The 12768-nt window shown below is 53.6% G+C and overlaps 2 protein-coding genes across 2 annotated transcripts in view; both read right to left on the bottom strand.

Moving 5' to 3' along the window:
- Positions 1–564: 564 nt before the first annotated feature.
- The window catches only part of LOC110292195 (bone morphogenetic protein 8B), an 18806-nt gene continuing 6602 nt past the window's right edge, over positions 565–12768 (bottom strand). The window contains exons 2-7 of the mRNA XM_021159343.1: positions 9922–10111; positions 9369–9517; positions 3024–3218; positions 2506–2585; positions 2046–2156; positions 565–714 (exon numbers count right to left, since the gene is read on the bottom strand). Of these exons, the coding sequence (XP_021015002.1) occupies positions 565–714; positions 2046–2156; positions 2506–2585; positions 3024–3218; positions 9369–9517; positions 9922–10111 (875 nt within the window). The remainder of the gene's footprint in view (positions 715–2045; positions 2157–2505; positions 2586–3023; positions 3219–9368; positions 9518–9921; positions 10112–12768) is intronic.
- Positions 6661–8453, bottom strand: Oxct2 (3-oxoacid CoA-transferase 2). Its single transcript, XM_021159342.1, has one exon. It carries the CDS (start codon positions 8371–8373, stop codon positions 6811–6813), a length of 1563 nt encoding a protein of 520 aa, XP_021015001.1. The 5' UTR covers positions 8374–8453; the 3' UTR covers positions 6661–6810.

Here is a 12768-nt window from a genome sequence, read left to right as displayed (position 1 = left end):
AAAGAATGGGAATGGGTGGGTAGGGAAGTGGGGGGGGGGTATGGGGGACTTTTGGGATAGCATTGGAAATGTAATTGAGGAAAATACGTAATAAATATTAAAAAAAAAAAAAAAAAAACTAGAAATCCCATTTTGCACCTCCAAGAGACAGGCTTATGGAGTGCTAGGGGGAGTGTGGTCATGTCTGCACACACCTAAATCTTCTGATGGATACTGAAGAGCCTGAGCTCTACCCTGTGTTCCAGGTTCAAGTCAAGCTGGGCCAGTAATGATCGTGAATAAGTTGGTAAATTGGACTTCTGTGCCAATCCCAAAGGACATAGATGCCCCTGGCTGCATTGGGGAGTTTGGGTAGATGAGAGATGGGTTACTGAGGTCACCAGGGTTATAACTAGGGCCATCTTCCCAGCCTTGGCAAAAAGAACAGAGAGGGCCAAGCCTGTGAAAGAGGGCTGAATGTGGACATGGAGTTGAAAGCACTGCCTTCCCTCTTTGTTGGTTTCCTGCCTTGGAAGAGAGGCCTAACTAGATAGATGGGATGTCAGCAGGCTGTTGGGCAGGGACTCAGTGGCAGCCACAGGCCTGGACTACCATGTTGCGCTCCCTGCGCAGGATGACATTATTGTTTCTATCATAGTAGAGCAGAGAAATGGCACTGAGCTCAGTAGGCACACAGCACACCTTGGGGATGATATCTGGCTTCATCAGATGTACCTAGTAGGGAGGGATGCAGGTAGCACATGATGAGCCTGATGGTCCCAGTTCCCACCCACTACCCTTCCGGTGCCTTTGACTAGCTAGGACAGGTCCCTCCCTGCACATTTGCCCTGCCCACAGCTCTCAAAGACACAGTCCTGGCACCTGGCTTGGAGGTGCTGATACACAGCCCCTAGGCACTCTCAGCCTTTGGTCCATGGTCATATCCACTTTGGAGACTCCGATAAGCTTGCTGGTCTCAGCACTGGGTACAATGGGGCACCCTCTGGAACCCCACTGCCCCATACTGTTCTGTGATTTACTATATTCCCACCAGGTTAGTGTCATCTGTGGAAGGGACAGTCTCTTAAAGATTGAACTAGAAATGTTCATGGAACAAATGGATAAATTCAAGACTATGTCCCCAGGCTTATGTGGCTCAGCCTCAGCTTCTAAGGTGAGGCTTTCTGATGTTACTAAGCTTGAAACGGGTGCCAATCCTTCTACCCATCTTTAAAGCATTCACTTTCTGCCTTGAGCATCTGTCAGGACAGCAGCTCCAGGCACCCAGCAAACACCAGTGGCCTTTGTGAGAGGTCACCTTCATATGACTCAAAGCATCTCCTGTCCTGGTGCTCCTAATGTTGTGCTGATCCTCCCAGCCATTAAATTACTTAGTTGCTACTTCATAACTAATTTTGCTACTATTATGAATCATCGAAATGTAAATACCTGATATATATGATTATCTGATATGTGACCAGACCCCTAAAGAAGTCATGACTCACAGGTTGAGAACTACTGCTCTAGAGTGTCATTTGGCTAAATTACCTATTAGGTAAATTCAAGGCCAAGGGCCATGGGGTGCTAGGATTCCAGATAGAATGTTCTAGAAGGAAGTCTCAACACCAGATTCTACAAGCACAAACATATGGTCAAAAGGCGGTTGTGGCTGCCTTCTGCTAGTAACTTCTGTCATCCCTGAGTGTCTGGGATTGCAGGCAGCCAGGAAAGAAGTGGGGAACAGGCCAGGGGAGGAGCCAGTTCCCCAAAGATCTGAGGTTTTCTGAGTTGCCCCGCCAGGCATAATGGGTGAGCACATGTGAACTTCAGGCCAGATCACCCAGGATACACAGGACACATGTTGGGTCCTGCAGGCCCAGTGGGCACCTATCTGTTGTGTGCTCTGATGTCTGTCCAGACACCCATGTGAGCAACACCATTTACTGACGGGCAGAAACCAAATGTCATGGCTGAGTCTGCAGAGAACATTCCCTTTCACCATTGTTCTTTCCTCCCTCGTGCCTGTCCAGCCCCTCAGGTCCCAAGAAAGGCACTGTGATACTGACCAGGGCCTGCATAGTGGCGTGGTTCGTGGAGTTCATACAGGAGTTCAGTGGGTAGATGCACTCCCCAGCACAGTAATAGGCAGAGTAGCCCTGGGGGGCGATGACAGAGTCCTGTGGGTGGGAAAGGGGGGGTGACATGAATGTCCTTCCATAGACCATCATCAGCATAGCACCTATCACTGGATGACCTGAGGCTGTGTACCCTCATCCCCTCACCCCCTCTCCTGTCTCCTCCACAGCTGCCCCTAGGCCTCCTGCAGCAGCTGTAGCAGGAAGAGCCCAGAGGCCCTGCCCACCCAGCCTCAGTTTCCCTGTTGGAGTGCTGACGGCTTACTGGGCAGAGCCCACAGACTGCCCTCATTTTCTTATCTTTCAAACACATTAAAGGCACAGTAGCTCCACCCCCACCCTGGAGGCACCAGGGTCTGCAGGTAGCAGGCAGAGGAAAGGCAGAAATTACCAGCCAGCCAAGGTCACGGAAGCTGACGTAGAGCTCATGCCTGCGGCAAACCTCTCTGCTGTGGGAACCGTGGCCATCATCTGCAGGGACGAGAAGGCACAGTCTATTCAGGGGTCCTGCCCTACAGAGTTGCCATGGATACTCCCAGTGGTGATGTGACAGGAGGCACATTTACAATGAAGGACAAGAGCACTGGAATCACAAGGTCCACTTCTGGATCCCTGCTCGTGCCGTGACCCAGCTCAACAGTCCTTCTGTGGCTCCATCACCACAGGCTATGGCTGTGTTCAGCAAGATCTCTCACCTTGCTGCCTGGGGGGCCTCCAGACGCTCCAGAGAACACCCCAACAGGACCCCAGGGCACACACAGCTTCTGCTTTCCTCTGCAGACTGTTGGTTGCAGCCCACCCTCCCTGCCAGGCATACTCTGAGGGACAAGGGGCTCCAGTCAGACCTAGCTGAGGGACTGGAAGGTACTCCACTCTAAAGAAGGCCCCAGATCCCAGCCTTGCTCTCACCAAGGATTCCTAGGTGTTTGTTGGAGTGCGGCAGCGGGTTGATTTGATTTAGCTGCTTCTTCTTCAGTGGTCTTGCTGTTCGAGGGGCCCGCACAGGACTCTGGTTGGCCCTGAAGAAACCGACCATGAAAGGCTGTCTGGAGCGTGGTGCTTGTCGTCCAAGCAGACCAGCTAGGCCAGGATCTATGCTGTGCCCTGGGAGACAGAGACAACAGAGAAGGAGGTGGGGGAACTTGACTTGTGGGTGGTAGCATGTCATCTATGAACCTGTTTCCTCATCTGGAGACCAACCCAAGCACTCCAGCCAGCATGTCTGAGGTGACAGGAACAGTGACCTCCGTAGCCACAGGAATTCTTGCTAGTGATAACCTGACATAGACTTGGGAAACATTTGACATGTATCCAGGGGTTTACCCATTAATTTCCTCAGTACATTCTCATGGTACCCCAAGTCATAGCCTACTACTCAGAGATTACCAGAGTCCTCTGCCAGTGATGCTCAAGTTTGGGGGGGGGGGGACTTTCTTGGTCTGATGACCCAGCACCCTGGTCTTATCAGCCTGCACTTTCCATGACACACCAGGTCATGGCAGCTTCTACAAGGACAAACCTTGGGTTTATTCTCCCAGCATGGCAAGCTTGCTCATCCAAGGGTAGGGCATTCACTGCCTCTCAGATTCCTACAAGCAAGGCCCCAGGCAGAACCGGGACAGAAGTCAGAGCGGTCACAAAGTCGAGGGTTCAGTTCACATCCTGCTCATTCCAGTGCCAAGTACGTGCTCGCTAGGCCAGCCAAGGACTTCAAAGAAAGGAAGGGGCTTCAGAGAGACAGACCAGAGACCTGTCCACAGGAAGAACGGAACCTATACAGGGGGATTTCACCCCAGATCCACTAAGGACAGCAGATGCCTCCATACCTACACCACCAGCTCTGGCTTTGCTAGTGGACCCCGCCTGTGTCCCCTGTCCTTACTAAGCGCAGAAGCACTCTATTACGCTGGCGTGGTTGTCCAGCCTACAAACACTCAGAAGGTAAAGGCAGGAAGATGGGGGGACAGGAAAGAGTTCAGTCACCTTCTGTTACAACTGAGCTGGAAGTCAGCATAACCTCCTGAAATCCTGCTTTTGGAAAAAAAACACAAAACACCAGATCTGGTTGCTAGTAAGTCATCTCCACTCCAAAGGATGGCCCCATATCTATGTGTAGATGTTCAGGAGAGACTGGACTTCGGTAATAACCAATAAGAAGAAAGGGAAGCAGACAGGGAAACATTAGAGGAAGGAGGAGTAGATAGTGGTGGATAAATATGATCAAAACACATGGTATACATGTATGGAATCTTCAAAGCATAAGTATAAAGCATCATGGAAAACCCAACCGAACAGTCAAACAGTATAACAACCACAGACTCGGTCTCCAGAATACCCACGGCACGCAGCAGCTCACTTCGATGTTCACCTCCCATCTGCAGTCAAGTTCCCTTCTGGTGTCATAACAGGACTCAGAACCATTGCCCTTCTGTCTGTGTGAGATTCCTCACACCAAAGCCTGCCTATGCTCACGTTATAGATCATTAACACAGCACCGTTGTTCAGCTGACCTGTTACAAGCACCAATGCGCACACACATGGACATGTGTGCACAGATAAACTCTCAGACACTGAGGTGACTCAGAGGAAGAGTTCTTGCTTAGTGTGTTCAAGGCCCTGGACTCCAGTCAGTACTGGATGAAGTGTGCAAGAAACCAAAGGGCTGAGGCCACAGCTCAGTGGTAGAGCGCCTGCCTAGTGAGCACGAAGCATTGGGTACAATCCCCAACACAAAACCACAGTGAAACAAAACACACTTGTACGTGCATGCACACTAGTCTGTTTACATGAAGTGCGCTCTACCAGGCTCTTCCTTACACACCGAGGTCAAGGCCACTGTCTGCCTGCTGCTGACAGTCCGCTCAGAGGTGAGCCCTTCACCAAGCTGGGCTCCATACCAGATGCTCACCAACCACATGAAGGAAAAACTCATCAATTCAACCTTTGACCTATGACATCACCCGCCACCAACAAATGTGGAAGCTGTGAGACTCGATCCCAGGAATGTGGCCCAGAGCTGTGGGGCAGGGGTTGGGGAGCTGCATGGGAAGGATGGGGTGCAGAGTGAGGATGGTGGGGAGCAGGGGCTGTGAGGAGCCAGAGTCTCAGGCACAGAGGGAGNGCTGGGGAGGTCACAGGGCCACACACTGGGAGGACAGAGCAGCTGAGAAATCTTCAAAACAGGGCCTTGAAAGCCACAGTATCAGACCCTACNAATGACCCAAGGGGCAGCCTTGGGCCCAGGGCAGGCCTTGTGTCCCAGTTACTTACTGAGAAGTCCCAGAGCCATGGCTGCTGGGGGACACAGAAGCCATCAGTGCTCCAGACTCAGTCGCATGTTTGTCTTTTGGGTAACTGGTCTCCCNGGCTCTTCTGGACATACACAGAGCAGCTTCAGAGCAACCCCGGGCTGAACTCCTCAAAGCCAGAGTGGGGAGCCACTGTGTGGGAGGTGGGGGTGGGGTAGGGGGATGGAGGGCTAGGGACCTTTGGAGGCTCTCAAAGTAAGGTGGGCTGGACATGGGCTGCACTCATGGGCTGTCCATGGGTGCAGCTAAGCCAAGGTTCCCATTTTACAGGTTCATAGATTAAGACCCACTGAATATCCACTCCTCAGTGCCTGGAGCAAGTAGCTGCAGACAGCGACTCCTACCCTGCCCAGCACAAGGCAGAGGCTCNAGGGAGGCTGGGACAGAAGCTGGGAGGGACTGAGGCTGCTCCTTTCAATTCTGAGAGTCCTGGAGAAGCTGCTCCTTGGCCAGGCAGGAGTGCACCGGCCCTAGCAGCTCTGCTCCTTGTCTCCCATCATTAGATTGGACGCTAACATAGGCAACAGGCTGTCCAGCTCTGGATACAAACACATGAGGGGGTGGTGAATACTTTGCCAGGGCGAGAGCACACACACACACTTCTCACTTTAGTTTCGAGCTCACAGATTCAGAATGACAGATCCCAGAACTGCCACACTGGGGTCAGGNAGTCAGGCCAACGGGACTGACTTCCGGGACAGAATGTCACTGAGCTGCAGGCAACAGTGACACTGCACTTCACCAGGGAAGANTCTATCCATGNCATTGGTTAGATTCGACTCCACCTGTGCTGAGTCCAGCTTCTTCCTTTACACACACTGGGACTGTTAGTGCACAGTGGGTCTTCCAGGTGGTGTACCAGCACCAAGCATCTTCCTGAAGTCTGATTCCCACAGGAAACACAAGAGCTCCCAGGAGGAAGTTGGGTGCAGGCAGGATTCAGGGAAACGAAATTAAGAACAGAAACGAGGACCCAAGAAGACAATGCAGANGGACAAGATGGAGGACTCCTCCTCCNGATCAGGGACCCAGAGTTCTGCGNTTCNTGGCTGCAGTGAAGTGGTACCAGGTGCACTCTGGGTAGGATGCCTTCCTGTCCCATAGTTTCCTCCATGTTTCCTGACTCAGTTTATGGGGGCAGCACTGGTGTTGAGACCTCTGCAGCCTGGTATGTGAATGTCACAGAAAATGGGAGAGGGGGACCAGTGTTCTCAATGGTTAGGGACAGGACACACAGGCTCAGGTTAGGGTTTTTAATTAAGGTCACATGGCTCTCGATAAACACCATCTAGCAGCAGGAAGCCGGAGGAGCCAGTGCNGCACAGTGGTCAGGTGCTGCTAAGGATGGCCAGTTGTCACTAACTGGCAAATCAGCCCTGGAGGGCTCCTCAAGCATCAAGTTTAATCTGCTGCATGGGCTTGAGGTTGGGGGACACGACAAATGAACAGGCTGTGGTGGCCTTGATGTCATCGACNGAAGAGCCCTCCCACAGCTCCACCAGCGTCAGCCCCTTTGTGTGGTTCACTTCAAACACCGCCTTCTCAGTGATGATGAGGTCCACGCAGCGCTTGCCGGTCAACGGCATGGTGCATTTCTTCAAGATTTTNGGCTGCTTTGTCTTGGTGCAGTGTTCCATGGTGACCACCACTCTGGTCTGTTTACTAGACACCAAGTCCATGGCCCCGCCCATNCCCTTCACCTTCTTGCCTGGCACCATCCAGTTGGCCAGGTCNCCGTACTGAGAAACTTGCATGGCCCCAAGCATGGTCAGTTGGAGGTGTCCGCCACGGATCATGGCAAAAGAGTCATCGCTGGCGAAGAAACAGCCTCCGGGAACCACCGTCACCGTCTGCTTGCCTGCGTTGATGATGTCGGCATCTACCTCATTTTTCAAAGGGAACGGGCCCAAGCCCAAGATCCCGTTTTCACTGTGCAGGTAGACGGTCATCTTGGGGCTGATGTAGTTGCTCGCCAAGACAGGGATCCCGATGCCCAGATTGGCATACATGCCGTCCTGGAACTCCAGAGCNGCGCGCTTGATGATGCGCGTCCTGGAAGGGTCGTTGTCTTTGCTCCCGGGCGCGGGCTTGCTGTCACGTGTGGTTAGGCGCTCGATGCGCTTCTCGAACTTCGGCCCCTTGATCACGCGNTCCACATAGATGTTGGGGACGTGGATGTCTTCTGGGGCGAAGGTACCCACGTCCACGATCTCCTCCACTTCCACCACCGAGATGTCCGCGGCCTTGCACATGGGCACATTGAAGTTGCGCGCGCTGCCCCTGAAGATCACGTTGCCCGAGCGGTCGGCCTTCCAGCCCTTGATCAGTGCGAAGTCAGCGCGGATAGCGTGTTCTAGCAGGTAGAAGCGGCCCTGGAACTCGCGTACTTCTCGGGGCTCACTTAGAGTAATCAGGTGGCCATCGGGCGCGTACCGGATTGGAGAGCCCCCTTCCTGCACCAGTGTTCCATAGCCTGTGGGCGTGTAGAAGGCGGGCACGCCAGTGCCACCCGCGCGGATGCGCTCCGCCAGAGTTCCCTGCGGTGTCATCTCCAATTCCAGCTCGCCCGCCAGGTAGAGCTTCTCACAGAGCGCGTTCTCCCCCAGGTAGGAGCACACCACNCGCCTGACCTGCTTGGAGGCCAGCAAGATGCCCAGGCCGAAGTCGTCCACGCCCACGTTGCTGCTGACGATCTTCAGGTCCTTCACGCCCTTGGTCTTCAGCGCACCGATCAGGTTCTCGGGGATGCCGCAGAGCCCGAAGCCCCCGAGCATGACGGTCGACCCGTCCTTGACGCCCTCCAACGCCTTCACCGGGTCCGTGTAGAAATGGACACTCCCGCTGCGGTCCGAAACATAGCGGCGGATAAGGCAGTGGGGCAGCGCGGGTCGTGGGCGGAGAGCAGAGACCCCACGTGGGAGCGCCCAGGCCAGAAGCCTCAGCGCCGCCATCGTCCACGGCCAGGGGGCTCCCAGCTCCGGGACAGAGAGAGAAAGGCCAGGTGCACCTTGGCAGAGCAGCGCTCTGCGCTGCGTCATAGAGCAGGGAGGTGGACACTGCCAGGGATGGTTGTGGGTCTCACTCAGCCGAGGACACCCTTGGCCATCCCTGCTGCCCGGCCTGTCTCTCAAGAGCCTTGGACAGACACTTCAAACCCCTGTTTAATGCTGCTGACAAATGGCAGTGAGCACCGGGGCTCCACTGTACCCAAGAGAGCTCGCCCCAGGGCAGAGGTGGGGGTGGGGCAGAGCCAGGTTAGGATTCCCCTCCTGGAGGGAGGGGCTGAAGTTAGCGCATCTTTTAAAGCCACAATCCCATCAGTCACCCCCTGATGTTAAACTCTAAACTCTCCCAGAGCTGTGCCACATTTCCCTAACTCAGAGTGACCCCTGCCTGCCACCTCCCTGTCCTCCCTTTCCAAGCTATCTTCCAGCCTTTTGCTGGACTCCAGAGAGACTATTCCTGCACTCTTGTCCTTTCTGTCCTCCCTGCCCCGACATAAAGGAAATGTCCCAGTAAACCCCCGTGAGTGAAGTAGAAACGTCTGTACTCGAGGAAATAGGCTTCCCTGCTGAGTTATGACTCTGCAGAGCTGCAATAGCTCTGAGCTCAGGAAACCTGGGGAGCAGATCCCCCACCCCTCCTTCCTAGTACAGAACCTGTCAGAGTGGAGGCTTGCTGCCCAGAGAAAAGGACCCCTTTCCCGGAGGGGATCCTGGCTCTCAGGAGGTCAGTTGCTATGTATGAGGTGGACCAGAAGGCATTCCTGGCTGGGGCCTCCCCATGTCCAGGACCTCACCATTCTGCCCAAGTCCTCAATAAAGGCTAAACATCTCCCTCCCAACACCCCCACAGTGAGAGGGCTCTGTGTACTAGCCCAATGGCCTCTGCTGGAACCACCTCCCAAGACCCCAGGGCAGCTCCCTGCTAAATCCTGGAGCCTCACCATCTGTGGTTTCCACATAGAGGCGGAGTCCCAGGTCCTTGTGATGGTTCAGCAGCCAGCGGTCACTGGCTGCTGTGATGTCCAGCACCAGCCAGCCCTCGTCCCCAGATCGAAGCGTCTGAAGATCCAAAAAGAACAAGTCAGACTCCCTGTGGACATGAAAGGACAATTAACCAAGGGCCGAGGGAGGTTGGCACAGCTGCTTGTATCTTGTGCCTGCCTGGGGACCACTCTCAGAGCCTTTTCCCTGCTTGGCTCTGGGCTGGTCTCTTTGGTACCACATTTCCCTGATAATCAACCCTTGACATTTTAGAGTCCATGTGCTGATGGGGACACTGGCTCAGTGGCTCAGTGGCTCAGTGCTGTGGCCTAGTGAGGGCCCCACAGCTAGAGTGACAGGGCAGGAGTTCCAGGCCAAACCCCTTTCTCATGTCTGAGGCCCCTCTCCCAGGAGGCTTCCCTTTTCTTTCTTGGAAATGCACACCCTGGACAGGACCCCTCCAGAGACCATGAGGCTATGAGGTGGGGTGGGCACTGGGCAGAGGGACAGTACCTGTTGGAGTGCTCTTGGACCACTTCGAACATGCTGATGTGGAGGGTTGTGTTGAGTGGATGGGTGCTGGGCTCTTTGTAGATCCGGAACTCAGCAGCTGTGACAGCCTCCCCAGCAGGGATCTGGGTTAGGTCAAAGTGGAATTCCTTCCAGTGTGGCTCCTGGTAGTCCAGGGTACGGTCNNGCTCCACTGGAAGACAAAGTGGGAATGGGGTCATCACCAGGAGCCTGGATGGCTTGTGCTCAGAGTAGGACCCCAGGCAGCCTGGGTGGGGCCCATGCTTGCTCTACACACAGGCTTGTGGTCTGCCCTGGGTGCTCACCAGGTTGCAGGACTTGGGGCAGTGGGAAGCTGAGGATGTGCTCAGCAGGCCCCTGGACCCACAGACAGTCACAGTGCTGCCTCTCATAGCCCCCAGGCTGGCGGCAAGATGGACATTGGTACAAGGTAGAGAAACAGCTCCATTCCAGGGAGAAGCCCTGTGGACTGGGANGTAATTGGCTGAGCTTCAGTGGGACAGAGGACTCCCAGAGCCTGCCTTTGTCTGACAGCTGAGCCTGGCTGGCAGGGCTGTGCTTCAGTGTCCTTCAGTGTTCTGGGTAAGGCTGTGCAGACTGCAGGTCACATCACAAGGTCAGCAGCAGAAGGGCCTCAGGGAAGGGAGGGACACAGTGCCAGCAACCAAAGGACAAAGGACCCACATTTTCTCTAGGGGACAGTAGGAAAGTGGAAGAACAGAGGTAGAAAGAAACATTAAAGAAGGATGACAAGCCTGGGACAGGCCATAACATCCTGGAGACATCTGCCCGACATGGCAGAGTTTCTTAGCAGTTAGCAGAGGTGCTCTATTCATAGGACAGCCGGTCTGCGTGGGTGAGGGGAGTGTTGCCTACCCACAGACCCACAGCAGTGAGCCAAATGACCCATGCCTGCTTGAGTATGAGCGCAGTGTCGGGAGAGCTACACAGTCTGAGAGTCCAGCTAGGGGAACCCAGGGTGGGTGCAGCTGTCAGGGCAGAGGCCAAATCTGAAGAACAAATCCTACTTTTATCCAACTGCACACACACATGCCTAGGGAGGAATATTTAGGGAGCATCCCTGCACTGTTTTGTTTTTGCTTTTTGTTTTGTTTGATTTGTATTTGGTTTTGTTTTTGTCTTTTTGGCAGGGGTTAGAGGGAGTTGGGATTGAGAAAAGGTTTCTCTGTGTAGCCCTGGCTGTCCTGGAACTCACTCTGTAGACCAGGCTGGCCTCAAACTCAGAAATCCACCTGCCTCTGCCTCCCAAGTGCTGGGATTAAAGGCATGTGCCAGATCCTCCTTTCTCTTTCAAAGGCTGGAATACCTATGTTTCCAGAAAGCAGGGGTTAAATCAGCTGTGTCTTCCCCAAACCTAATAGAGATTTTAATTACATCTTCCCAAGTCTTTAACAATTTCCTCTGTGGCTACTAGGCTTGCTGATCACAAGCCAGGTTCTTGAAAGCACTAGGTTAAACTGCCCAAGTAAACATGGAGACAGCTTTCTGTCTTGCTGTGAGGACTTTAAGGCAGTAATGGCTGGGCTGGGGGTGTGGAGGGGGGGGAGGGGAGAGAAACCACAGTGAGCAAGACAGTTAAGCTCAGCACTAAGGAGGTTTAAAAAACAAGAGAGGAACCCTGGCGTGGTAGTGCGTGCCTTTAAGGCCAGCACGCAGGCAGAGACAGACAGAACTCTATGAATTCGAGCCACCCTGGTCTACACAGGTACACAGGCTGGGGTCACACAGTAAGACCCTGGCTCAAAAAGAAAAAAATAGAATGTGATGATTAAAAAAAGAAATCTTGTAAATGTGTGAGGAGTGGGGTTTGATCATAGCATCATTGCCTTCCCCTACCCCCAACTAGGCGATGTCATTTTTTGTAGGTAAGTATTAAGGAGCCTCAGGTTCCAGAATGATGGCGACGGGTTGAATGCTTCTCATAGGGTGCTTCTGGGTCAGCCTTTGAGAAAGTCACAAGTAAGATCAGACAGGTAACTGTCAACAGATAAGGCATGCAATAGTGACAGAAATGCTGTGCAGAGGCATTTTGCAAAATCGTGAGAATTGACAGTTCTTGCGTAAGTATCCCAGACGTGCTGGGCAAAACCACGAAAAGTCATGGTAAAAGCAATGTCCTGGCCACAGAGAAAGCCATACTTGGCTTCTCCAGGTATCTGTGCTGGTTAGCTTATGTATGTCACTTTGACAAAAGCTAGAGTTATCTGAGAAGAGGAAACCACAATTGAGAGAATGCCTCCATAAGACTGGCCTGTAGGCAAGCCTGTATGGTATTGTCTTATGATTGACATGTGAGGACCCAGCCCACTGTGTATGCTGGCACCACCCCTAGGCAAGTAGTCCTGAGCTGTGTAAGTAGGCTAAGCAAGCCACGGTGACCAAGCCAGTAAGCTGTGTTTCTCTGAGGTTTCTACCTCAGTTCCTGGCACCAGGTTCCTGCCCTGCTTGATTTCCTGCTCTGACTTCTGTCAGTAGTAGAATGTGACCAGGCTGTGGGTCTGTCCCCTTCCCTTGTGTCGTCAATGGGTTCTGTCCCCGACTGAGGTGCCCGTCTAGACGGTAGCTCTTTAGGGCAGTGGCTGAACATGTCCGGTGGATAGAGGGCCTGCAGCAGCCTGTTCCTCAAGCCGCTGTGTTCCGTGGACAGAGGGTGAGCTTCTGCTCTTCCCAGGACTCTGGCTCAGCGTCCATCACTCTCAGCTCCCAGGGCTGGGCTGCTGCTGCTGGTCTGTGCGACCATATCACAGGGAGTCTCCAGTAGATGCTGGGATGCCTGCGCTTGCTGTGAAATTCGCTTCCTTTCCTGAT

Source organism: Mus caroli, chromosome 4, assembly GCF_900094665.2.
Source record: "Mus caroli chromosome 4, CAROLI_EIJ_v1.1, whole genome shotgun sequence".
Classification (NCBI taxonomy): domain Eukaryota; kingdom Metazoa; phylum Chordata; class Mammalia; order Rodentia; family Muridae; genus Mus; species Mus caroli.
Note: the sequence above shows the minus strand (reverse complement) of the source record. Positions and strands in the feature narration are given on the sequence as shown.